Source organism: Podarcis gaigeae, assembly GCF_964106915.1.
Source record: "Podarcis gaigeae genome assembly, chromosome: 9".
NCBI lineage: Eukaryota > Metazoa > Chordata > Lepidosauria > Squamata > Lacertidae > Podarcis > Podarcis gaigeae.
In genome coordinates, this window is record NC_139685.1 from 18,281,036 (window position 1) to 18,308,663 (window position 27,628).

At 42.6% G+C, this 27,628-nt stretch overlaps 1 protein-coding gene across 2 annotated transcripts in view; it reads left to right on the forward strand.

Annotated features, from left to right (window-relative positions):
- The window catches only part of DTHD1 (death domain containing 1), a 28,051-nt gene extending 20,011 nt beyond the window's left edge, over nucleotides 1-8,040 (forward strand). The window contains exons 5-9 of one of the 2 annotated variants that reach the window (XM_083754897.1): nucleotides 104-268; nucleotides 1,533-1,822; nucleotides 2,426-2,670; nucleotides 4,960-5,017; nucleotides 7,481-8,040. In XM_083754897.1, the coding sequence (XP_083611023.1) occupies nucleotides 104-268; nucleotides 1,533-1,822; nucleotides 2,426-2,670; nucleotides 4,960-5,017; nucleotides 7,481-7,830 (1,108 nt within the window). In that variant the 3' untranslated portion in view covers nucleotides 7,831-8,040. Of the gene's footprint in view, nucleotides 1-103; nucleotides 269-1,532; nucleotides 1,823-2,425; nucleotides 2,671-4,940; nucleotides 5,018-7,480 lie in introns of both variants that reach the window. The other variant, XM_083754898.1, reaches the window with a different exon arrangement.
- Nucleotides 8,041-27,628: the final 19,588 nt, after the last annotated feature.

Here is a 27,628-nt window from a genome sequence, read left to right on the forward strand (position 1 = left end):
TTTTATAGAAAGAGATTTTCAGATTCTCACAAGTGTTTTGATTTCCAGAAAGCTGTGGTTGCTGTTGTTTTTAAAGTAACTATTGACTCTTGTGATTCTGCAGAGCGATGAGTGCCTCTCCGAGAAAGCATGGAGAGAATCTCCACGAATCCTTAAAATTACTGGGGTACAGAAGCAGAGAAGAGGAATGGGCTGTGCTGGATGAGATTGCGGTGCAAAATGCACGGAATGGCCTCGTGTCGTTTGAACTGGACGAGCCCTTAGACAGGTGAGACACAATCAAATCTTTTCCATCTGCAGGTGCGGCAGTGGATTTGCTTGGAGAAGACATTTGTCCTTGGGAGTGGGGCTAAACCATCGTCACACTGCATCCATCTTCACTCTTGGCTTGGTGATGTCTAAATATGGCTCAGCTTCCATTTGCATAAGAAAGTCACCACTATGAGGCTATAGAAAATGAATGAATGAATGTGAGAACCAGCCCTGAAATTCACAGAGTACCATGTATTGGACACACTTCAGATTTATTTATTTTTAATAACGTTCTTTAATCTAATGATGTCCCTTCTTAATATATTTAAACACGGAGACGGTAGAATGTACAGAGAAATGTTCTTGATCTATGTATCAGATCATCAAAGTATAGGTTCTAGTTTGTATACGTAGTAGCCTAAGAATTAACTCTAAGAATTATAACACGCCGTTTGGAGGTACTGTATTTGTTTATTGTAAGAATATGTCTAATTTTTAACTGGGATTAAGGATGTCATTTATAAGTGCGCTCCCAACTGATGTAGCTTTATTTAATATTAATTCTTGGATCTGATTTACATCCTATGCCCTTTGAAAATGTGTTTTTTTGGAGGGGGCTATTGGGTTTGTTAGAAGGGGCATGGGTGGCGCTGCGGGTTAAACCACAGAGCCTAAGACTTGCTGATCAGAAGGTCGGCGGCTTGAATCCCCGCGACGGGGTGAGCTCCTGTTGCTCGGTCCCTGCTCCTGCCAACCTAGCAGTTCGAAAGCACATCAAAGTGCAAGTAGATAAATAGGTACTGCTCCGGCGGGAAGGTAAACAGTGTTTCCGTGCGCTGCTCTGGTTCGCCAGAAGCGGCTTAGTCATGCTGGCCACGTGACCCGGAAGCTGTACGCCGGCTCCCTTGGCCAATAAAGCAAGATGAGCGCCGCAACCGCAGAGTCGGCCACTACTGGACTTAATGGTCAGGGGTCCCTTTACCTTTACCTTTATTGGGTTTGTTGTTTTTATTTTTATTATGTATTTTGTGGTTTTATATCTTGATTTTATTCTGTGAACTGCCCTGAGACCCCCGGGTATAGGGCAGTATATAAATTCAATAACAATAACAATAATATTGCACTAAGGAAATGGTTGAACATAGTGAAATGATTTTCTTAGTGACTTGAAGCAAATGATAACTGCATCGATCACAACTGACAGTTTTGTTTGCTTGCTTCAGCCCAAGAACACACGTTCAGATCCACATATATTTTCTTTCTTTCTTTTTAAAATGCAGCTTTATTATCCTTCGCCTGTCCTCTTCTGTGGATAACACACATTTAGTTCAGCTTGTTAAAAATATGGAGAAAGACATCTACACCACAATGGTGAAAGTGGTGCTTTATCGGAAAAAAGAAGATCCGTACAAGGTCGCTGTCTTACTCGTTCCATCCAAGGAACTGAACTTGGAGCTGCAGGGACTGCGTGAAGAAGGTTTCTCTGGTCCTCCTGATCCCTCTCAGCAGTTCAAGCTGAGAGAAGGGGAGCAGGTTTATTTTAGATTTAGCGGAAATATACATGCTTCAGGTAAATCCGTTTCCTGCTGCACAACTACATTCCATGTACATGGCCCATTCTGAAGGGTACAAATGCAGGCGGGGGTAACCCTGTCCCTGTCGCCTCCCACTGTGGCCCTACAAGCCTTATGTCTGGGCTGCATGTGAATGGACACAGTGTACTAATAGATGAACACACCTAGGACATTAGGAAAGATCAGCAATTTGAATGCGCTATAAACACACAACACCAGATGGCGCCAGAGAGCAGGAAATTTAAAAACACGGTTTTCCATAGGGATTTTTTTTCTTTGTTAAAACAATCTAATTTCTGCCTGTGTTTAGATACACCCATAGAGGTCCTCTAAAGAAGGGAGGAGCTGTAGGTTCACACAGCCCCTTCAGAATGTGTGGGTGGTGGTGGAGGAGAGCAGTTGTGGCATTTGGGCATCGAGGAGAGAATGATTGAAGGGAGCTACAGCCAATGAGAAAACAAGTAATATTTGGGGTTGGAGGAGGGTTTATTTTGTGTGCTAAAAAATCAAGCGTGCAACATTGGTGAATACTGATCCATTGCATCAACTTAATCTTCTCTGCTTCCCCCAACTTTCTGTTCCCCTTGGCGTATATTCAGATGATGGGGCAGCCTTTGGAAAAAGCTACAAGCTTACTTTTCATGCGCAGAGAAAGCCACGGCTTGACCTTCAAATCAAGGAGGTGGATGAATTTGGCAATTACAGCTCACCGCATTACAAAGGAACCGCCTTGTTCTACAAAGTGAGCAAAGAAGCCATTGCTAAAAGCTGGGAACAGCCTCCTTTGCCTAAAGACCACCAGCAGGAAGATCTTGTCTGCAAATTGGCTCTAACCTTGCCAAAAGTAAGTTGTTTACCCACATTCTCAATTTATTTATTTATTTATTTTCTTTGTTGAATTTATATACCGCCCTATATCTGTGGGTCTCAGGGCGATTCACAGAATAAAACCAAGATATAAAACCACAAAATGCATAATAAAAATAAAATCAACAACCCAATTGCACTCCCCCCCCCAAAAAAAAAAACAACAACACACATTTTAAAACAGCATAGGATGTCAAACAGATCAACCAAAGGCCTGGTTAAAAAAGGAATGTTTTTGCCTGACGCCTAAAGGTGTGTAATGAAGGCGCCAGGCGAACTTCCCTGGGGAGAGCATTCCACAGATGGGGGGCCACTGCAGAGAAGGCCCTGTTCTTGTGTTGCCACCCTCCGGACCTCTTGAGGAGGAGACACACGAAGGAGGGCCTCAGAAGATGATTTCGGGGTCTGGGTAGGTTCATAAGGAAAGAGTCGGTCCTTGAGGTATTGTGGTCCTGAGCCATTTATAGCTTTATAGGTTAAAAGCAGCACTTTGAATTGGGCCCGGAAACTAACTGGTAGCCGGTACAGTCAGACCAGGATGGATATAGTATGCTCAAACTGTCTTGCTCCGGTTAGCAACCTGGCCACTGAATTCTGCACCAGCTGAAGTCTCCAGACCGTCTTCTGAGGCAGCCCTACCTATAACGCATTGCAGTAATCAAACCTTGAGGTTACCAGAGCATGGACAACAGTAGTTAGACTATCCCTTTCCAGATAGGGGCAAAGCAAGTGTTCATCTTTCATAAAAGGAGGGATAAAACTCTTTGGGGGGGGTATGTTGTGCACACTGCAAGTCCACCACAGAGCAAAACACACTTCATTCTTGCAGCTCTGCACCGTCTCTTAAATTTAACGCTTTCCCACATCCATCAAATTCCTGGATATGATCAGCATCGGTTGGCAGGTGCCTCCTCGTTGCAACTTAAATGTGGGGAGATGGGTAGTAGGAAGGGGGTGTGGTAGCCAACTTTCCCCTAACCTGCCCCCCCCCAATGACAAAAATCCACCTTGGGGAAGGGATTGTGGGTGGAGAGATAGGCAGCTGAGGGAAGCCATTCACTGGGCAGCAAATGGCACAAAGGGCCATTTTCTTTTTTCTCTCCCCCCCCTTCTTGCTTGGCAAACAGTGAGCTGCACTGTATCATTTGTAGCTGTAGACAGAGGCCCAGAGGCAATTTTCTCCTAACCACTGTTGAGCAGGAAAAAAAGATATTTTCACAGCTCACCTGACACATCCACAGGGAAATTAAGGTGAAGAAGACCTTGATTATGCTGTGATGTAAGGGCTTCCTATACAATGGTACTCTGGTTCACAAACGCCTTGGTACTCAAATGCCTTGGTTCCCAAATGCTGAAAACCTGGAAGTACGCATTCCGGTTTTCAAACATTTTTCGGAAGTCAAGCATCTGATTGTTTGGCTTTTGTTTCCGGGGCGCCTGCACCAATCAGAAGCTGAGCCTTGTTTGTCCAACATTTTGCAAGTCAAACAGACTTCCGGAACGGATGAAGTTTGGCGCTTTTGTTTTTGCTATTTATTTTGCTTTTTTGAGGCTTTTTCAGATAATTTGTTTTTGTGACTGTGTGGAACCCAGTTCAGCTACTGATTGCGTGACTGCGGAAATGGATAAAAGCCCCCCATCCAAACAATGACTATCATCAGTGCCGGGAAGAAGAAAAAAAATCATTTAAATTTTTATCATCTTCAATACTGTCTTATTATTTTATAGTACAGTACATTGATTCCTGCTTTCATTTTATGGATCAATGGTCTTGTTAGATAGTAAAATTCATGTTCAATTGCTGTTTTAGGGGTTGTTCTTAAAAGTCTGGAACGGATTAATCCGTTCTGCATTACTTTCTATGGGAAAGTGTGCCTTGGTTTTGGAATGCTTTGGTTTTGGAACGGACTTCAGGAACGGATTAAGTTTGAGAACCAAGGTACCACTGTAGATGAAAAACAGTCTGCTCACACTGGGGGTGGGGAAAAACCTTCTGGCCACCTTTCCCCTCTCAGGTACCAGCAGCAGACTCCATGTTGGGAAGCCAGGAACCCAAACTGCTCCATCCTGCCAGCTGAAAATGTAATGTACAAGCCTATGTATCTTAATCTATGCAGCTTTGGCAATGTCATTTGTTTTTTGGTCTTTGGCACAAATGCCCCCATCTCCTTTGCTAAAGCAACACAGATTATTGTTTGCTTCTTGTTTGCTTCTCTGATCCCTCAGTCATTATTGTTTCCCTCTCTGAACACCTTTTCTTGTACAGAGGGAAAAGCTTATCGTTCGTCCACAGAGCACAAAAATAATGTCAACTGATTCATCAGGTAAGAAGACTCCCTACTCCCACCTAGAGATGGAAAGGCCTGGGGGGAAACCAGAAAAATGGAGGGGGGGCATTTTTTTCTGGGAAAAAAATGAAAAAAAAGTGTGGAAAAAATGGCTGGAAAAAATGGCTTTTGAAAAAATTGGGTTTTTCCCCTATTTTTTCAGGGGGGGGGGGGTTTCCAGGTATTCCCATTTCTACTCCCACCCCAGCAAATGGTATGCCGTGTTTTCACACATGTTTCCTCTGAAATCACACCCTGTGAATTTAAGGACCATCTGAATCCTAGCTGAGTAGCAACAGGATATGATGAAGGGCGGATCACAATTCTGAATCACATTCACAATTTTCTTTGTGTTTTAACCTCAGGGCTGAATGTCATGTTATTCATTAAGCTTGTGTCTTCAAGTCCTAGGTGGAATCTAAAGGTAAAGGTAAAGGGCCCCTGACAGTTAAGTCCAGTTGCGAATGACTCTGGGGTTGCAGCGCTCATCTCGTTTTACTGGCCAAGGGAGCTGCCGTTTGTCTGCAGACAGTTTTTCCAGGTCATGTGGCCAGTATGACTAAGCCACTTCTGGTGAAACCAGAGCAGCGCACGGAAACGCCATTTACCTTCCCTCCAGAGTGGTACCTATTTATCTACTTGCACTTTGATGTGCTTTCGGACTGCTAGGTTGGCAGGAGCTGGGACTGAACAACGGGAGCTCACCCTGTCATGGGGATTCGAACAGCCGACCTTCTGATCAGCAAGCCCAAGGCTCAGTGGTTTACCCCACAGCGCCACCCGCATCCCTAGGTGGAATCTTGACACACAGAAAAAACACTGTGAAAATGCTTTTTTAAATAACGTCTAAAAATATATACCGTATTGGCCCAAATAAAAGCTGCACTTTTTTTCCAAATTCCTACTGTGAAAAGTTAAAGTGTGGCTTACATTCGGAACCGAGCACTGGGCGCCCGCCTCTTGGCACTACCGCCCTGAATGGGGGACGGGGGCAGCTGGCGCCGGCATGGGGAGGTAGTGCCAGGAGATGGGCCACACCCACAAATAAGCCTTAAATTTTGAAGGTGCGGCTTATTTGTGGGTGTGGCTTATATTTGGGCCAATACGGTATATTGAATTTGCTGTAAGCTCACAATCGCCATCTAGTGTCACATTTGTATAATGCACTTAAAATGCACCTAAAATGTTTTATTTGCAGCTGTATAGCTGAGTCCCTCATTGCTGCTTCTTAGCTGCAAAATAGCTGCCAGAGGAGCACATGTTTTACAAAGGAAAAATGGCAGGTGTGAGGTGCCTTCCATTATCCCCTGTTTTTCTTTCTTCCTGTGTGACTTCAACAGCACTTTGCACAGGTGGCGCAGCAATGGCCCTGAAAAGAGATGTGATGATTGTGCAACTGGCTATTGTGTGATTGTGGTTTGTTTAATAAATAGCAGCCACCAATAGGGTAGAGAGTGAATATGAATCAGGACTACACTGAGGGGAGAGAGGGGAACAGGTTTTAACCATTTGTCCCCACTGTGGTCCTGATCTAAGTTAGGTCCACCACAGAGCTGCAACCACAGCAGAGCCAAGCAACCGAAAAAGAATTGTGCAAAAATGCCAGTTGTGCGATTGTCTCTGTAATGGTTATATGGGGTTGCTCGTGCGTAAGTTGCCGCCACTCCTGGCTAGGTAGCCTGGTTAAACCTTTCCTGGCTGGACAGCCCTCCACTCCGTGGCTGTTCAGTCGCTGGCAGAATCCGTCAGTGGGCGTTTCTTGAACTTCTTCCAGCAAAGAAGTTCTTTGATGCCAAGTCTACGCCTACATTCCCTGTGCGGAAGTCTTCTGTGCAGGGTGGGTGTGGGTAGTGGAGGACCTGTGCTCTCCCCGCTGGTCTCCAGCGAAGAGTCCTGGAGCCCTCTCTCCGATTCCCCCATCCACCCCCCTTTATCCCTGGTGTTACGCTGATTTCCTTCCCCTTCCTCCTCGCTTGGGAGCCCTGCCTCCACTTCTGGCTCCGATGTCAGTTCCCTGACAGTCGCCATGTCGGTTTTGTATCTCCACCTGCTCTGCCCTTTCTTTCAAGAAGCAAAGAGGCTTAATTTCCTTCAAATCTTTTAAGCTTATGATTTCTTCAATCCTTTAAAATACGATTCAGTGCCTTTAAAACAAAACCCTTAGCCACAAACTAGATTTAATGAACATTAACATCAGAGTGCTCTCTAAATTGATATAGTCTTTTATATACTAACCTTTTATGCACTTCGACTTCCGTTTAATGCTTCTAACCCTTCTTTTAGACTCTTTTCATTTCTTTCAGATTCTTATAGTTTTTTTATATATACCTTCTGTTTCAATACTTTTTAGCTTTCCGAAACATTTTACAGATTCTAAATTATTGTACCCCACCCTACCTATGCTGGTCTATGACCGTAATAAAGATTTGATGATGACTGTCTTAATATTTTTACTTGCAGATGCACTGTGGGACAATTTACTGTACTGGCTGTCACACGAGCTGTCGGAAGATAACGCTTCTTGCCTTGCTCTCTGTCTGCCTCTCCACCGAAGCACTCTTCCATTTATTAAACTGAAGTGCCCTGATAATCTCACCGAGCAGATCTATGAGTTCCTGTGCTTCTGGAAAAGGAATCTTCCGCGATCTGCTGACAAGCTCCAACTCCTCTCCCGCTATCTCTATAAAAGCGGCAGAAGCGATCTTGTCGAGGATCTCCGGTTCAAATGGGAGAGCAAAGTTTTCTGGAGGAAAACTCATTGTCACCCTGATTTCTTTAGTAGGCCAGTTGGGGATGGGGAGTCTATGTAATTGTCTTTTTTTTTTTTTTAACTCTTTTTGAACGACTGCTTCATTTCAGTAGTGAAAAATGGAAACCATTCAGGAGGGAGATGTCAATAGTTAGATACATATATTTTAACACTGCTTCATTTGCTCGGCAGTATAGTTCTCTGCCATGCCTGTAGATAGAAATTATACCTATGTGTGGTTTTGATGGGGGCCCCAAAATCCATGGGGTCACTGGGTAAAGGTAAAGGGACCCCCAACTATTAGGTCCAGTCATGGCTGACTCTGGAGTTGCGGCGCTCATCTCGCTTTATTGGCTGAGGGAGCCGGCGTACAGCTTCCGGGTCATGTGACCAGCATGACTAAGCCGCTTCTGGCGAACCAGAGCAGCGCACGGAAATGCCGTTTACCTTCCCGCCAGAGCGGTACCTATTTATCTACTTGCACTTTGACGTGCTTTTGAACTGCTAGGTTGGCAGGAGCAGGGACTGAACAACGGGAGCTCGCCCCATCGCGGGGATTCGAACTGCCAACCTTCTGATCAGCAAGTCCTAGGCTCTGTGGTTTAACCCACAGTGCCACCTTCGTCCCTGGTCACTGGGTGCTTGTCAGCAAAGTTTTACTCAGAGCAGACATATTTAAAGTGAACATTACAAACTTAGGCTTATTAAAAGGTCTGAGTAAAACCTAGTTGAATACAGTGGAACCTCGGTTGTCGAACACTTCAGAAGCCAAACAATTCGGAAGCCAAATGCCGACAATCCAGAAGTGAATGCTTCCGTTTTTGAATGTGCCTCGGAAGTCGAACGGCTTGCAAGGCGTGTTTCTCCATTTTTCAAAAGGAATTTGCCATTGCACCTCAGTTGTTGAACCTTTCGGAAGTTCAGCGGTCTTCCAGAATGGATTACGTTTGACAACCAAGGTTCCACTGTACCACTCATTGCAAGCAACCGTAAAAGCAGCTTAATGTATTTATATTAAGGATTGCATTTGCAATCCTATACCAATTTCCTGGGTGTAAGCCCCATAGAACTCAGTAAAACTTACTTCTGAACAGTGCTTTTTCTGGGGGAAAACACAGGGGTACACATACCCCTAAACATTTTGTGAATCTTTGTACTTTTTCCCATTTACCGTACTTATTTTACCCGGTTTGAACTATAAAATGGTGATTTCCTTGAATCAAAATGAGAGTACCCCTAAACATTTATTTAAAGAAAAAAAGCACTGCTTCTGAATGGCCACTTTAAACAGTTGTAGTCCCCCCCGCCCAAGAATCTGGGGGACTGTAGAGTGGTGATAATTCTTAGGGGACCCCTATTCCCCTTAAAAGAGTAAAGGACACCTGACAGTTAAGTCCAGTCGCATACGACTCTGGGGTTGCGGCGCTCATTTCGCTTTACAGGCCAAGGGATCTGGCTCTTGTCCGCAGACAATTTCCCCCCTGTTATGTGGCCAGCATGACTAAGCCACTTCTGAGACAATTCCCAGACTTTCCTAGAAAGAAGGATTCGTTATTAAACCATCTTGGGGATATTTGCTCTGAGTGGGGAATAAGGACCTCCCAACTATTCTCAGCACCCTTAATGAAGTCCCCAGTATTTGAGCATTTTGTTTCCCAAGTGTCTTTCCTCAAATACCCCATATACCTTTCAATGAGCCAGGGATTCATCACATTCTGAGCCCCTCAGCCCAGCAGATTGGAGCTCAGGATTTCTCCCATAGATGGTATAGCATGAAGCCAAACCATTCATGAGAAAGGCCATTTAAATGTGGCAAAATACACTTCCAGACCCTATCCGGGAGAATAGAGAAACCCACCGAAATACAAAAATTAGATTTTAAAATTCAAGTTAAGTTTCCAGCTTTCATTTAGAAGTACTCAGTGCTTTTTTTCTGGGGGTACGCATACCCCTAAGCATTTTGTGAATCTTTGCACTTTTGTCCATTTACTGTTTTTATTTTTCCCGATTTGAACTATAAAATGATGATTTTTCTTGAGTCAAAATAAAAGTACCCCTAAACATTATTTTTTTTAGTGGAAAAAAGCACTGGAAGTACTTGTGTTTAACCACAAGATGGCCTCGGTGTCTGCGTTTTCAAAGAAAAACATGGTGCAATGTAGATACAAAAAGCTGAAATAAAAAAGGGACTTTCCTTTTTAAAAAAGAGAAAGAAATCCACCAGGATGTTTTCCACAAGTGTTTTGTAAACCAAATGGTCTTTACACTGACAATGAAACAAGTAGTATAAATAAACTTCACAATTGTAGTTTCAGGCTTGAAAGGCTTTTCGTGAGTATATAAAATGTTTCAGAACTCAACCGTGGTGTTCCTATATGTGCATAGGCTTTCATGACCTCCATTGGGTGCTCCAGAAGCAAACAGTGTCTTAAAAACCTGCATCTAGAATCAGTGGATGATGCATTCAGCATCCCTTCCTAGATGGTCAGATACTCACATGTGCCAAATAGATGCTTTATGTTTAATGGAAATGAAACTGACTTTAAAATCCGCAGTAACTATTCTGAAGCTTTGTGATTTAGGGCTTTCTCAGTTGTTTTCTATAATAGGTGGATCTAAGTATTAAGTCATCAGGGTGTGCATTTAACCACTTTGTAAGATGATGTTAGGGATGCGGGTGGCGCTGTGGTCTAAACCACAGAGCCTAGGGCTTGCCAGTCAGAAGGTTGGCAGTTTGAATCCCCGTGGCAGGGTGAGCTCCTGACAACCAAGCAGTTCGAAAGCACGTCAAAGTGCAAGTAGATAAATAGGTACTGCTCTGGTGGGAAGGTAAATGGAGTTTCCGTGCGCTGCTCTGGTTTCGCCAGAAGCGGCTTAGTCATGCTGGCCACATGACCCGGAAGCTGTACGCCGGCTTCCTCGGCCAATAAAGCGAGATGAGTGCAGCAACCCCAGAGTCGGCCACAACTGGACCTAATGGTCAGGGGTCCCTACCTTTTTAAGATGATGTTAACAAAAATTAATACTGTGTACATAAAAGGAAGGAGGAGGATGAGCAGAAGGGGAAAAAGTTCTGGAGAAATCAAGATTAAGAGTGTTTCCCAATTATTCATTTATTCACAGCCATTTCTATGAGGTTACATGTTCCGGCTCTGCTGATATTCAGATTTTCCAAAAATGGATGAGCTGTATTGGTATCTGAAAATAGTCATGCTCCAAACAGCATACATACCTATTGCTAGTTCTACTTGCTTTCAAAATGAATATGTGCAGATTGTATATTAAAAACACGAAGCAACAGGATGTAATAGGATAATTATTCAGTCTCTCTGTTTGCATCTTTAACTTTAGGATCATGGTTCACAAAAATATTAGTATCTCCTAGGGATTGGCAAATCTACCCATCTCAGTTCTCTCATTTTTTCCAGTCCTAGGTTCAGTTCTCTACATTTCCACATTCAAATGTGATTTTTTTGAAAGTATTCATAAAAACTCACCAGCATTTTAATCCAAATTTCTCCTAATATGCACATTTTTTTTGCAATGTTACCTAAAATACACAAGCAATCATCCCTAATATAATGCATTTTTGCAGACATTGCTTAACTGGAGAACTGCATTGCAAAAGAGTGGAGAAGAGCGAATTCTGAAGGATGGCTCTGTTTTGGTCCATGTATTATTTTGAAAAGTATAAATTAGGTAGGTTTGCTTTTAAATGCAAACTTTGACTCACCATCAGTGTGACCAGTTGTCTACTAATCCTGTCCCAGCAATATGATATGAGCTCTGTGGACAACAGTGATTTCAGCGGCCAGGTTGCTCACCGGAGCAAGACGGTTTGAGCATATTACACCGATCCTGGTCCAACTGCACTGGCTACCAATTAGTTTCTGGGCGCAATTCAAAGTGCTGGTTTTGACCTATAAAGCCTTAAATGGCTCAGGACCACAATACCTCAAGGACCGACTCTTTCCTTATGAACCTACCCAGACCCCGATACCATCTCCTGAGGCCCTCCTTCGTGTGTCTCCTCCTCGAGAGGTCCGGAGGGTGGCAACACAAAAACGGGGCCTTCTCTGCAGTGGCTCCCTATCTGTGGAATGCTCTCCCTAGGAAAGTTCTCCTGGCGCCTTCATTATACACCTTTAGGCGCCAGGCAAAAACGTTCATTTTTAACCAGGGGTTGATCTCAATGACATCCAACACCCTTTTAGAATGTGGCTTGGGGGGGCAGTTATTGGGTTATTGGTTTTGGTTTGATTTTATATGTTGTGGTCTTGTTTCTGAACCGCCCTGAGACTTCCTGGTATAGGGCAGTGTATAAATTGAATAAATATTTTATTGTATTTAAGTGTTCTGTTGGAAGCCACAGAGTGGCTGGGGAAATAAATTATTATTATTATTATTATTATTATTATTATTATTATTATTATTATTAAATAAATTAATTAAAAAATAAATTTGCTTCCCAGGAAAGGCAACATTCACTGTGAGGAGCACTCAATGGCTTGCCATTTTCTACTCATTCCACTATTGTAAATAGAGAAGGGAGAGATTAGGCAGGCTGCAGGAATTTCTGCCTGCCAGAGCATATTTCTTTCAGCCCCTGTTTGGCAATCAGAAGCTATTACAGGCTTCTCCATTTCCCAAGTTCCCTTGCCTGTCGATTCACTGGAGGAAGGAGGAAAACAGCCCACGGTGGTTAATGACTGCCACCCCGTGATCAGAAAGGACATGGTGAGCCTACAGTCAGGAAAGGGACGAATCCGTTTGAGGCTTGTGGCTGGACCTGGGAGGTTGTCCCTGTCCCTCTTGCCCTCTCGCAGGCTTTGCCCGAGGCCACCTTTAGGTCTCTGATGCAGATCTAGAGTGGCACGCTATCATTCGCAGCTGCTAGCGGGCAACATTTCCACACGGGTGCCTCCGCCAACTGACTCACCCAGGGCTCAAGCTTAGCTGCCAAACACAGAGATGAGATGGAATCCCTTTCTTCAAGGGGCTGTTCTGATGACTCAGAGGACCAAAAATAAGAGAAGAGCTCACTTTGAAATGACTTCCTTCCGCACTCAAGCTCAGACAAATTTGTGTGGCAATCCTGCTCTCTATAGCTCAATGTCAAAAGCAATGGACACAAGTTGCTGTATTTTTTGCTCTATAAGACTCACTTTTCCCCTCCCAAAAAGTAAGGGGAAATGTGTGTGTGTCTTATGGAGTGAATGCAGGCTGCGCAGCTATCCCAGTAGCTGCGCAGTGATCCCTCTTGCTGTTCTGGCTTCTGAGATTCAGAATATTATTTTTTCTTGTTTTCCTCCTCAAAAAACTAGGTATGTCTTATGGTCTGGTGCGTCTTATAGAGCGAAAAATACGGTAATACATAATCAGGATTTTAAAAAACCCAAACGTGTAATGTTAGAGACAATGTTTAGATTCGGAGGCAATTAGAGATAAAGATTTTATTGACATGCATGATTGAAGATAATACAAAGGAACCAGAGGAGGGAGGGGAGGGAAGTCAAGTCAAGTAATCCCATAATGTGGATTTAATATTGATTGTGTGTGCAGTTGTTTTAAATGTTTTCTCTTATGTTTTCCTTTCTTTAATGCAATGGTTTTGTTTTTCGTGACAATTAATAAAAATATTATACCCCCCCCCCAAAAAAATGTCAGACTGTTTCTTCCAGGTGAAACAGGTGCATTGTGTTCTACACACACACAAGAAGAAAAGGCTATTTTGAGATTAAATAGGACCCTCTCACACTGGTGCAGGACAGTCCTGGATTAAGATGAATCCTCAATCTGAGAGATACAAAAGGACTCTACTTCTGTCAATCAAGGACCCTCCAAAAGTTTTGACCAGCAGTTCCCAGCCGGGCTGGGAAAGGCTGTCTTATGTTCTCAACAATGTCCACCTCAGTTTAATGAAAACTTCAAGTTTAACAAGCTCCATGGCACTTTGTGCATCCCTTGATAGCAGATGTGGAGACCCACTTCCTTGTGTCAGAGGACTTCAGTAGGAGCTGTTGCCTAGCAACACCAAGTACCAACAAGAGAAATATGCTTCCATCATGGGCTGAATGAAATCCAGCTGCACCCCCCATTGCCTTGGAGAACAAGATCAAGGAAGGTGAAAGGTGGACCTGAAAAAATTTGTCACTGTGGGATGTAATCCATTGGTGCAGTCAAATGCAACATTCCTTATTTCCCTAGAGTGGGCACAGGCAGGGGGACATCCAGTCAGTGTAACTTCCTGTTCCTCCCCCTGCATGTGACCTGGGAGATGGGCGTGGCTCTGGCTGACTCCATAAAAGAGCCAAATCACACTGCCATTTTCTCAGTCTAGTCCAGCAGTCTTGTCTTGTCTTGCTCTCTTGTTTGTGCTCTCCTGCAGCCATTTTGTTATCTTAATGTAAGTTTTGCTGTCTGCTGGCTCTCAAAAAAAGTTAGACTGAGTTTTAGCACACATGAAAAACTTAACTAACAAATACTTTCCCCCCAATGAATAGCCTTTGGACTATAATGTAACTTAAATAGAAAATTATCTTTAGAAAGATTTTTTTTTATTCTTAAAATCCAATTTAAATTTTTAAAAATCCAATTAAAATAAAAACAATCCGATTTAAATTTTAAAAATTTATATATATATTAAAAAACATTTATTTTTATCCACCCTGCTACAACCAGTCTAGAGCTGGTACTGTCAGTTAGCTTCCTCCTCCTAAGTTTCAGTGTTGCTGTTAAATATCTCAGCATGCATGAGTAGGAGGGCAAAATGGATTGGCTCTTCCTGCCATTGGCTTTGGCTCTGCCTACTGTTGGTCTCCCTGCCTCCCTCCTTAACAGTTCCATGGGATTTCCCTTCCCCCACATGTCTGTGCCCCATTCCTTGCAAGAGGGGAAGGAATTTCTAGAGACAGCAGTGGCCTACGGCTACCAGAAATGGATGTCAGAGTGAAGAAGGAAATTCTCCATGTTATGTACTGAAGTTCTCACCCTGGGCCAGCAGGGGGATACTGTAGATAGTTCAGGTCCACATATGCAAATAAGAGATCGAAAGTGACGTTCAGTGATTGGATAGCTACAGAAAATGGTTACTGTTGCGTTGTAGTGGAGCTCTATATAAGCAGGCTGGCTGAACCCTTCAGTTCAGTTCTGTTCTGGCCTGTGAATAAACAAGAGCTGTTTGAAGAATCGCTGTGTCGTCTGATATGTTCACCCACAACTTAACACTCCACAGGAATGAGGGCAAAGACAGGAAAGAATCTGGAGGGGATACAGGAAACTAGGGAAAGAGGATGTAGAAGAGATGGGAGATCACAGGAACATGAAGGGTAGGAAAAGAGTGCTTTCTGATTGGCTCCAATTGCAACCTTGGTCGCTAGGTAACTGTAGTTATTGTCTCCATTCTTTCCTTCCATCTGCAGAATGGAAGGACTGTTTCATAGTCAAACAACTTAAAATACAGCCACCTCTTAGGCGAGCTACTTAGGTGGTGCAATTTGATTCAGGGTTACAGCCATTAAAAATGCAGTGCTATAATCGCAGTCTCAGAAAGTCTGCACTTTTGTCACTTGGTAGTGGCAAATGTGAGGAGTATCCTGGCAAACTCTAAGAGAAATGTGTCCATGTTCAATGTTTCCCTTTCAAAACCAATGTAGCAGTGCTACATGTGTTTCCATGCAGTATCTTCTGTGTAGCACAAATGAGAGTCCCAGAAAGGGGCAGAAATGTGGAGGTAAGCTACTGCATTCAAATACGTGCAGTCAGGTGTGTTTTTTCCAGCAGTGGAAGAGGGGCCAAGTCCCTAATTTCCCTTGGTAAATAAAAGCTGTTGTCTTTGTCCATGGAGTAGCATCTTAAAAAGTAGAGACATCACCTTGCCAACAAAGGTCCGTATAGTAAAAGCTATGGTTTTCCCAGTAGTGATGTATGGAAGTGAGAGCTGGACCATAAAGAAGGCTGATCGCTGAAGAATGGATGCTTTTGAATTATGGGGCTGGAGAAGACTCTTGACAGTCCCATGGACTGCAAGAAGATCAAACCTATCCATTCTTAAGGAAATCAGCCCTGAGTGCTCACTGGAAGGACAGATCCTGAAGCTGAGACTACAATACTTTGGGCACCTCATGAGAAGAGAAGACTCCCTGGAAAAGACCCTGATGTTGGGAAAGATGGAGGGCACAAGGAGAAGGGGACGACAGAGGACGAGATGGTTGGACAGTGTTCTCGAAGCTACCAGCATGAGTTTGACCAAACTGCGGGAGGCAGTGGAAGACAGAAGTGCCTGGTGTGCTCTGGTCCATGGGGTCACAAAGAACCGGACACGACTAAATGACTAAACAACAACAACAACAAAATAAAAGCTGAACTGGCTGGGGATGAAGGCAGGGTGTGGCAGTTGGAATTGTTCAACATAGATCCCATTAGAGTCAGGCTCAACTCAACAGGGCCAGATTTAGATGAAGAGAGGCCCTAGGCTACTCCACTTGTGAGGCCCCTTCCCATCACCCACCCTCACAACTAGAAGAAAATGGAAGAGTGTTATAAACAAAACTGAGTGAAGCCAAGGATGATGACAGGTATTTAAAATTCTACAATTCACAATTTCTCCTCTAAAGGACATACCCTATTTACACCTGAGGATTCATTTTTCCCCATGTCAACATTTCTCCTGCATGGATCATCCGCTGTCAGAATGTTTATTTTTCGTACACTTCTGTAGGGTTGGAAACACCATTCTAATGTAATTTTTCTTTGTGTTCTGCCTTATTGAATCCCTTCATTATTTCGAACACTTCTGTCAGCATGCGTCGAGAGCCTCCTTGTTCCCATTCAATATATGCTTCATTGTATCCGCAGAAAAGAACCGACTTTGTGGGAAATGATAGGAGCATCTAATTTGGCCTCGTATCCTCTTTGTGAGGAGCAAAGCCTTTGTCCGTGCTTTACATACTTCATCTCCACTTCGCTAGTTCAAGGTACAGTGTTACTTTTATCGCCACTTTCAGAGGGGGGAAACATACAGATGTTGTATAAGAAAACAGATTTCTCCCAGAACCAACACGCCATGGCAATGTCACCCCTCTTTTCTCAGTAGTGGTATCTCAGATAAAAAGAGACAGCGGACATATTTTATTTCATGCATCGTGAACAAACAAGGAACACTGTGGGAATTTCTCAATTGCTTTTTTAAGAACAATGAACAAGGTGCATCTTTACATCACAGTGGGAGAAATTTTTGTTCTCTATGTTAAAACAGATGCACTAGTTCACTTTTACTACTATCTGAAGTGGTTCCTTTATTATTTTTTCTCCCTCCGTTTTCCCTTCTATTGTACAATATTTTAAGTACTATTCTTATCAGATCCCTAATGTTATTTATAGTTTGGTTTAAGCAGCATGATAAATGTCATTAAGAACTTATCAAGATTCTTTTACAATCACACTTAAACTTTACTGCCATGATTGGCAATGATGATGATCATAATTAGGTTTGACTTTTCCATAAGACTCAGAATAGACCCATTGAACTCCATTGACTCAACTAACTGATGTTAATTAATTTCATGAAGCCTGTTCTGAGTACCACCTTGGTTCTCGAATGTCTCCGTTGACAAACGATTCAGAACCCGAGCACCCAAAACCCGGAAGTAATTGCTTCCATTTTCAAACACGCCTCAGAAGTTGAACACCTTCCGCTGCATTTCCCCCCCCCCCATTTTTTCAATGGATTTTGCCGACTGCCCATTGATTCTCATTTTGGAATGTTTCAGAAGTCGAACGATCTTCCGGAACAGATTTCATTTGAAAACCGAGGTTCCACTGTACAACACAACAATGATAATAATTGGAAGCAACTTCAGCACAGATTCCCACTATGCGGACCATCCAAAGACATCAAATGTTTCCATTCTACATTTGATCCCATATCTAGAAGAAGGAAAAAAGGGGGCATCTGAATATATGGTGCCATCTTCCACTGAACCAATGACACTGGTGCATCTAGCCCTAAAACATTTAATTTTTTAAAAAAATATATAATTTTTTAAAATTAATTTTCCAACATACATTTATAATATCCAATCTAAATTTATCACATATTTTCTCTTTTTGGACTTCCTTCAGCCTCTCTAACAATCATCTATTATTCAATTTTTTAATTACACATTTCCTAATTTTTATATTGCATTTTATATACCTTCACCCTCTTATTTTTCTTCAACACAATATTCCTCAAACATTCACAGAGCTTCTTGGAATCCCACTAGCATTGTTTGCTCATCACATATACATTTCAAATAATCTGAAAATTTCCCCCAATCTTCGATGAACTTTTGATCTCGTAGATATCTGATCTTCCCCGTTAGTTTATCTAATTCTGCATCTCCATTCTTCTAACGTCGGTAGTTGTTCCTGTTTCCATTTTTGGGCCAGTAGTATTCTCGCTGCAGTTACTGCGTATTGGAAAAGTTTACAATCCTTTCTATTTATCTCATTTCCTACTACTCCTAAAAGAAAAAACCTCTGGTTTCTTAACAAATGTATATTTCAACATCTTTTTCAACTCATTATATATATCAGTTCCCAGAAACCCTTCACCTTCTTGCAATCCCACCACATATGGTAAAATGTTCCTTCTTTTTCTTTACATTTCCAACACTTATTACATGTTTTATACATTTTTGCCAATTTTACGGGTGTAATATACCATCTATAAACCATTTTCATAACATTTTCCTTTAGCGCAGTGCATGCCGTAAATTTTATATTTTCATTCCATAATTTTATCCAGTCATTGAACTGTATATTATGACTCAAATCTCCCAGTGAATCATAACCGATTTAACTTCCTCGTCTTTTGTGTACCATTCCAGCAACATTTTATACATTTTAGATAAAATTTTGTGTTCATTATTTATTATTTCCCCTAATACATTTAATTTGTCCAGTATTGACTCCCCAGAGACTTAGGCTGAAATCTTTTCTGATATTTTTAAAGTAGAAATATTGAGATTTGAACCCTGAACATTCTCTTCCCTGTTACTAAACTAGGGCTCCTCTGAACAGCCATCTTTGGCTGTTGGTTTTACTGGGAACCAGAATGTAACCACCTGCCACAGTTATTGTGTTTAGCCTGGATTTGAGAAGTCCAGCTTCAAATTCTTTATTTCGTCTTGAAGCTCACAGGTGGCCTTCTGCAAGTGACTATCTCTAGTCCAGACCTACAGCACATGCTATTGTGAGGTTGAAATGCAGCTATGATCTCCTTGGAAGAAAGCTGGGGTATTTTAAAAAGGAAGCAAATAAACCCAAATGAAAAAGAATAGTCAGGAAACAGTTAATGTTCTATTGAATGCCATCTCCACATTTTATTCAAGTCAGGGGAAATTAGTCTGCCGCCTGAATGTTAAATCCCTTACATTGCACTGGTCTCCTTCTGATTTTATTATAAATCATGCATAAAATTCAATATCACTTTGCCAAAGAAATGTATGAAATCCAATCTTCCAAATTAAAACTCATGAACATTATTGGAGACAACATTCATCTTATATAGATTGCAGCTTCTCTGTACACAATGCTCAAATAATATGCATTTATGTCTAATTAAAATAAATGAAGCAAGATGGCAGGAAAGGCTATCAGAACTGTGTCCTCAAAATGAAAGAGGATGAGCAGAAGACCCAAAATACTTCAGAACATGGTGTATTGTGTTCAGTCATTTGAGGACATATGCTCTCTGAAGGAAAGAATGTAAATAAAACTTGGCCAGATATAATTCTTCCTAGGCATAAAGTTGGTCCTCCAGCTTTTTTCTTAAACTTATGAACTTACTCCCAACATTTCTGCAGAACTTTTTATTCATCATCATCATCAAACCTTTTATTGGCATCACATCCAAACATCCAAAACAAATCAATACAGAATTACCACTTCCCCAGTGGCACAAAACATTTGCTAAAAGAAAGGAGGCAGAGCAGTCTATCGTCACATCTCTAGGACTCCAGGGAGTTCAGATGTCTGCAGTGTATCTCGAGAACAAAAAACCAGATAGAGATATTTAGCCACTAACTTGGTGAGCTCCTGATCATTCCCCAATAATAGAAAATGTATGACCTCCAACTCTGGTTTCCATTTGGGGATGCAGAGTTGATCTAGAAATTGCTGACGGAGATCAGCATATAGTTTACAATTACGAACCATATGTGTAAGGGTTTCCACCAGGTGGTCTTCACAGGGGCAAGTTCTTTCTCCTTCCATCCTGCCTGAGAACCTTCCCCGAATGAGGTTTGATCGATTTGAATTAAACCTGGCCAGCGAAAATGCCCTTCTTTCTTGAGGGTTAAGCAGAAATTCAAGGTACTTGTGGTTAGTTTCATGTGCCCAAGAAAGTTGAAAACAAAGAAGGGAACATGTTTTCTTTGCTGCTAATGTCAGTTCCTGGTGCTCAATATCCCACAACCTAGTTTTTATTATAGCCTTGGCAGATGGTAGGGACATTGATTGCAAAAGTTCCACTGACAGTCCGAGTTGCTGTACCTTCTTGTTAAACTGTTGTAGCCCTGGGGAAAGAAAGGGGTCTTTTATTATTATTTAATTTCAAGGATGGTGGGAGTATGTGTCCCTTAATTAAAGCAACCCAATGCCTTTCTAACCCAATGTCTGTATATCTTGGGGCTACAGATCTTGTTGGGCAACAACTTCCACCATCCTTGGCGGAAGCCCAAAAATCCCCTTCGGTCGAGGCGGGTGAGTCTGAATGGTGTCATTGAAGGAGCACAGAAGCGGCAGGGCTGCGCCGGGGCCCCACAAAAGGGGGTCTGTCTTCAGCCTGGACAAAGTGACAAAGTGAAACACAGAGGATACCTGGCTGGTCATCAGCGGACGCGTCTATGACATCACCCACTTCCACAGCGAGCATCCAGGTGGAGAGAAGGTTCTGCTCGAACAAGCTGGTAGAGATGCCACTGAGAACTTTGAAGATATTGGCCACTTATCTTGGATGCCCAAGAAATGCTTGACCAATACCTTATAGGAGAGGTTCATCCATGTGACCATAATCCTAATGCCTCCAGGCTTCCAAACAAGTCGAAAGGATCAAGTTCTGGACAGTCTGGCTGATCCCTGTTTTGGGAGCCCTAGTCTTGGGATTGATGTATCACTACTATGTGATGGATGGGAAATCCTCCTGATTTGACCTTGCTGAACCTTTAGGACTGGAAAGCCACTGAAAATGGTGGGCTTTTACTAAATTCTGATGAACACCTAGATTTTGTCCTTCACTTGTATCAGTTAGTCCAGCAGCCCTGGTGTCTGCAAAGCCAAGAGGGAATTTGGTGGGTCCCTCTGTTATCTTTCTTGTAACTGCAGAAACAGCAACTTCCTGCCATTCTATGGCATGGCATTTCTGTCACCATTGACCATGAGTCACTTTTCATCCAGCAGCTTCTGGTTCGTCGTGATGGTGCCTCTGACCCATGCCAGCCTGCCCCATTAAGTACCAGCAGAAAGTGATGGCATGCTGTCATCATTCCTCTCTAACAGGAGACCAGCAAGAGAAATGGCTCCACCAGCACAGCGTAGACTGGGAACGGCCACACACACACCTCTTCCTGGGTGTTTTCCTTCAGCTTCTTTCTGTACATAAAAAAGAGCCAGTGTGGTGTAGTGGTTAAGAGTGGTAGACTCATAATCTGGTGAACTGGGTTCGCTTCCCTGCTCCTCCACATGCAGCTGCTGGGTGACCTTGGGCTAGTCACACTTCTCTGAAGTCTCTCAGCCCCACTTACCTCACAGAGTGTTATGTTGTGGGGGAGGAAGGGAAAGGAGAATGTTAGCCGCTTTGAGACTCCTTAGGGTAGTGATAAAGCGGGATATCAAATCCAAACTCTTCTTCTTCTTCTTCTTCTTCTTCTTCTACATTGTTTTTGAAATGGTCAAATGAGTGCATTTTTGTTTCAGTCTTCTGGTTTACATAGTCCTAACTGTCTGCCTTTTTAATCTGCCTGATCTGTAATAAAGGACTTTCCAATTACTCTGGTTAAAAAAGAAAAACTCCTTGACCATTGGACCTTGCTAATGGGAGCTGAATTCAAAAACATCCAGAGAGCCACTAGCTCTGATGCTTCTATGTCATCAGCCCTTGTTGTTATTTTAATGTATTTTTATTAAATATTTTCTTGATTTACAAAGCTATGTGCAATATCTCTCTCTCGTATTTTTTACATGTAACACTTTTTTTCCTTCTTTTTTTAAACAAATTGGTTTCATTTGTTGAGACATTAGGAAAAATAGGGGGAAATAGGTGGAGGGGGGAAAGATGAGTGGGAGTGGGGTTGGGTGGTGATGTTTCTATTTTACTTAATATATGTGAGGTTTTGTGTCAGGTCATCAGCCCTTGTTAAAGCATAAAGGAGTCCATATACGTAGCAGATCCCCTATAAATGGGCTGCAGAGAAGGTTTAGAGATGTTGCAATCTTTGCAATGACTTAAAAGGTAAAGGTATCCCTGACAGTTAAGTCCAGTCACGAACAACTCTGGGGTTGTGACACTCATCTCGCTTTACAGTCCGAGGGAGCCAGCATTTGTCTGCTTCTGCAGACAGTTTTCCCACGAAGCCAGAGCAGTGCACGGAAAACGCCATTTACTGTCCTGCCGGAACGGTACCTATTTATCTACTTGCACTAGTGTGCTTTCAAACTGCTAGGTTGGCAGGAGCTGGGACCGAACAACAGGAACTCACCCTGTCGTGGGGCCTCAAACCGCCGACCTTCCGACTGACAAGTCCAAGCTGTGCAGTGGTTTAAACCACAGCGCCACCTGCAACAACGTTGTTCAGATCAAAATGCAAATTTCTTGAGCTCTGATTCTTATGAAAGCGATGTATGAGAAGTCTGGTCACCATTTATCTGGTGTATGGCTTTGCAGCCAATCAGCCAAGCCTCAACAGTTTTCCGCCACGGGGGGGGGGGTATGCTGCCTTCCCCCTTGCATCACAACCGGCTCTATCATCTGTGCTGGGGACGGCCCAGCCAACCTGCTGCCATGGAGGGTGTGGCCACGGGCCATTTAATTTTTTGCACGGCTCACTCTGCCTTGCCACTGTCCCCATTCTTCCTTGCTTATGCTCTGTTGGAGAATGACAGACATTTAAAGGGACAAGGTTCTGGAGTGAAGAAGAAACTTCTTTGATGGAACAATGGCTGCAAATGATGTGAAACCTCATTTTTCATCTCAACTCAAACAAGTATGGCAGGTTGTTTTAGGGATTCATAAACCCTCAAATCCTGTTGAGCAGAGGTCATAAGGGAGGGAGGGATGGGTGTGGAAATGTGGTCAAATATCAATGTATCTACAATTGTTCCCTACCACCAGCATTGAGAATACAGTTTGTGTTGACCATCTTCTCCCTCTTGTACCATGTGTCTTGTAGATATATAACAACAACAACAACAACAACAATTTCTTATACCTCACACATCTGGCCGGGTCTCCCCAGCCACTCTGGGTGGCTCCTTTCTTTTTTATTGACTCCTTTCCCTTACTGTTCAATGCCCACTAATGTTTTCTCCTTTTAAAAAAGAGAATTAAATCGACTCCGTGGAATTGCTCAAACCAGCACGTATGCACTTAACTCTAGAAAAATCTATGTTTTTCTTTTCAAGTTAATGTGAGATCAGAAGAGAAGAATCATTCTCACGCTAATTATCCATATTGGAATTTACCTCCATAGGCTGCAACAAAATGGATCATTTAGTTGGGGTCCAAGTATTATTTTCTAAGGACAATATGAAGAAAGCTAAACAGAAGATCTCTTTATAAAGCCATGTCTAGAGACATCACCGTGCCAACAAAGGTTCGTATAGTTAAACCTATGGTTTTCCCAGTAGCAATGTATGGAAGTGAGAGCTGGACCATAAAGAAGGCTGATCGCCGAAGAATTGATGCTTTTGAATTATGGTGCTGGAGGAGACTCTTGAGAGTCCCATAGACCGCAAGAAGATCAAACCTCTCCATACTGAAGGAAATCAACCCTGAGTGCTCACTGGAAGGACAGATTGTGAAGCTGAGGCTCCAGTACTTTGGCCACCTCATGAGAAGAGAAGACTCCCTGGAGAAGACCCTGATGTTGGGAAAGATGGAGGGCACAAGGAGAAGGGGGCGACAGAGGACGAGATGGTTGGATAGTGTTTTCGAGGTTACCAGCATGAGTTTGACCAAACTGCAGGAGGCAGTGGAGGACAGAGGTGCCTGGCGTTCTCTGGCCCATGGGGTCACGAAGAGTCGGACACGACTAAACGACTAAACAACAACAAAAACAACAAATCTTTCTTATGCAACATGTGCAGAATTTGTTGAATGTCTGGCAAGATAGCTTTACAAGAAAGCTGCCCCATGTTGCACCTAATAAGATCTCAGCACAATGAATGAGAGCAAATTAAATACCTACAGGCATCCGTTGAGAAAGAAGGGATAATTTACCATTTCCTTCCCCAGAGCATACATTCATTAGAAGAAAATAAGCAAGCAGCACTGCCACAACTGTTTACAACAAATGGGTAGCTTTAAACTCCTGTGCATCTCCACAGTCACTCCCATTGTGGCTTCTTCTGTTATTCTGGATGTTGTCTAGGAAGCTGTAATTTGGAGAAGTTGTCTTCCATCCTGATCCATAAAAACACTGTGAATAAAAGTGGCTGAGTCCAGACTCACCATGAGCTATGGGTTGGTTGCAAATGTTCTCCTGAAACTGGTTGCAAATGTTCTCCTGAAAGCTTTGGCAATGCAAAAAGAAGGCTTTTTATCACAGGACAAGAAATCAGCCCTCGACCACATAACCGGCAGATTTTTTTTTTAAAAAAATAAAAAATTAAATCCCTAAGGTCCGGGGTCAGAATTTCAGCAAAAATCTGAGTTTTGACAATTCTCTAAAAAATGGCTCCAACGGGTTGCAAATGCTCCTCTGAAAGCTTTGGTGATGGAAGTAGAAGGCTTTTTATCACATGACAAAAAATCAGCCCTAGACAACTTAACCGGCGGAAAAATATTTTTTTGAAAAAATCCCAATTTCAGCAAAAATCTGACTTTTGGCAATTCACTCCAAAATGGTGCCAACAGGTTGCTAATGCTCCCCTGAAAGGTTTGGCAGTCAAAACACAAGGCTTTTTATCACAGGAAAGGAAATCAGCCCTCAACATCTTATCTGGCGGAAAAACATTTTTTTGAAAAAATCCCTAACCCCCGGGGTCACAAATTCAGCAAAAATCTGACTTTTGCCAATTCACTCCAAAATGGTGCCAAACGCTTCCAAATGTTCACCTGAAAGGTCTTGCAGTCGAAACAGTAGACTTTTTATCCCAGGACAAGAAATCAGCCCTCAACATCTTATCTGGCGGAAAAACATTTTTTTGAAAAAATCCCTAAGCCCCGGGGTCACAATTTCAGCAAAAATCTGACTTTTGGCAATTCACTCCAAAATGGTGCCAACAGGTTGCTAATGCTCCCCTGAAAGGTTTGGCAGTCAAAACACAAGGCTTTTTATCACAGGAAAGGAAATCAGCCCTCGACAACTTATCTGGCGGAAAAACATTTTTTTGAAAAAATCCCTAACCTCCGGGGTCACAATTTCAGGAAAAATCTGACTTTTGGCAATTCACTCAAAAATGGTGCCAACAGGTTGCTAATGCTCCCCTGAAAGGTTTGGCAGTCAAAACAGAAGGCTTTTTATCACATGAAAGGAAATCAGCCCTCGACAACTTATCTGGCGGAAAAACATTTTTTTGAAAAAATCCCCAAGCCCTGGGGTCACAATCTCAGCAAAAAGTTGACTTTTGGCAATTCTCTCAAAAATGGTTCCAGCGGCTTGCAAATGCTCCCCTGAAAGGTTTGGCAGTCGAAACAGAAGGCTTTTTATCCCAGGACAAGAAATCAGACCTCAACAACTTAACCGGCGGAAAATATTTTTTTAAAAAAATCCCTAAGCCCCGGGGTCACAATTTCAGCAAAAATCTGACTTTTGGCAATTCTCTCAAAAATGGTTCCAGCGGCTTGCAAATGCTCCCCTGAAAGGTTTGGCAGTCAAAACAAGAGGCTTTTAATCACAGGAAAGTAAATCAGCCCTCAACAACTTATCTGGCGGAAAAACATTTTTTTGACAAAAACCCTAACCCCCGGGGTCACAATTTCAGCAAAAATCTGACTTTTGGCAATTCACTCCAAAATGGTGCTGAACGCTTGCAAATACTCCCCTGAAAGGTTTGGCAGTCGAAACAGAAGGCTTTTTATCCCAGGACAAGAAATCAGCCCTCAACAACTTAACCGGCGGAAAATATTTTTTTGAAAAAATCCCTAAGCCCCGGGGTCACAATTTCAGCAAAAATCTGACTTTTGGCAATTCTCTCAAAAATGGTGCCAACAGGTTGCTAATGCTCCCCTGAAAGGTTTGGCAGTCAAAACACAAGGCTTTTTATCACAGGAAAGGAAATCAGCCCTCGACAACTTATCTGGCGGAAAAACATTTTTTTGAAAAAATCCCTAACCTCCGGGGTCACAATTTCAGGAAAAATCTGACTTTTGGCAATTCACTCAAAAATGGTGCCAACAGGTTGCTAATGCTCCCCTGAAAGGTTTGGCAGTCAAAACAGAAGGCTTTTTATCACAGGAAAGGAAATCAGCCCTCGACAACTTATCTGGCGGAAAAACATTTTTTTGAAAAAATCCCCAAGCCCTGGGGTCACAATTTCAGCAAAAATCTGACTTTTGGCAATTCTCTCAAAAATGGTGCCAACAGGTTGCTAATGCCCCCCTGGAAGGTTTGGCAGTCAAAACAGAAGTCTTTTTATCACAGGAAAGGAAATCAGCCCTCTACAACTTATCTGGCGGAAAAACATTTTTTTGATAAAATCCCCAAGCCCCGGGGTCACAATTTCAGAAAAATTCTGACTTTTGGCAATTCTCTCAAAAATGGTTCCAGCGGCTTACAAATGCTCCCCTGAAAGGTTTGGCAGTCAAAACAAGAGGCTTTTAATCACAGGAAAGTAAATCAGCCCTCAACAACTTATCTGGCGGAAAAACATTTTTTTGACAAAAACCCTAACCCCCGGGGTCACAATTTCAGCAAAAATCTGACTTTTGGCAATTCACTCCAAAATGGTGCTGAACGCTTGCAAATACTCCCCTGAAAGCTTTGGCAGTCAAAACAGAAGTCTTTTTATCACAGGAAAGGAAATCAGCCCTCTACAACTTATCTGGCGGAAAAACATTTTTTTGAAAAAATCCCCAAGCCCCGGGGTCACAATTTCAGAAAAATTCTGACTTTTGGCAATTCTCTCAAAAATGGTTCCAGCGGCTTACAAATGCTCCCCTGAAAGGTTTGGCAGTCAAAACAAGAGGCTTTTAATCACAGGATAGTAAATCAGCCCTCAACAACTTAACCGGCGGAAAATATTTTTTTGAAAAAATCCCCAAGCCCCGGGGTCACAATTTCAGCAAAAATCTGACTTTTGGCAATTCACTCAAAAATGGTGCCAACAGGTTGCTAATGCTCCCCTGAAAGGTTTGGCAGTCAAAACAGAAGGGTTTTTATCACAGGAAAGGAAATAAGCCCTCAACAACTTATCTGGCGGAAAAACATTTTTTTGAAAAAATCCCCAAGCCCCGGGGTCACAATTTCAGCAAAATTCTGACTTTTGGCAATTCTCTCAAAAATGGTTCCAGCGGCTTGCAAATGCTCCCCTGAAAGGTTTGGCAGTCAAAACAAGAGGCTTTTAATCACAGGAAAGTAAATCAGCCCTCAACAACTTAACCGGCGGAAAACATTTTTTTGAAAAAATCCCCAAGCCCTGGGGTCACAATCTCAGCA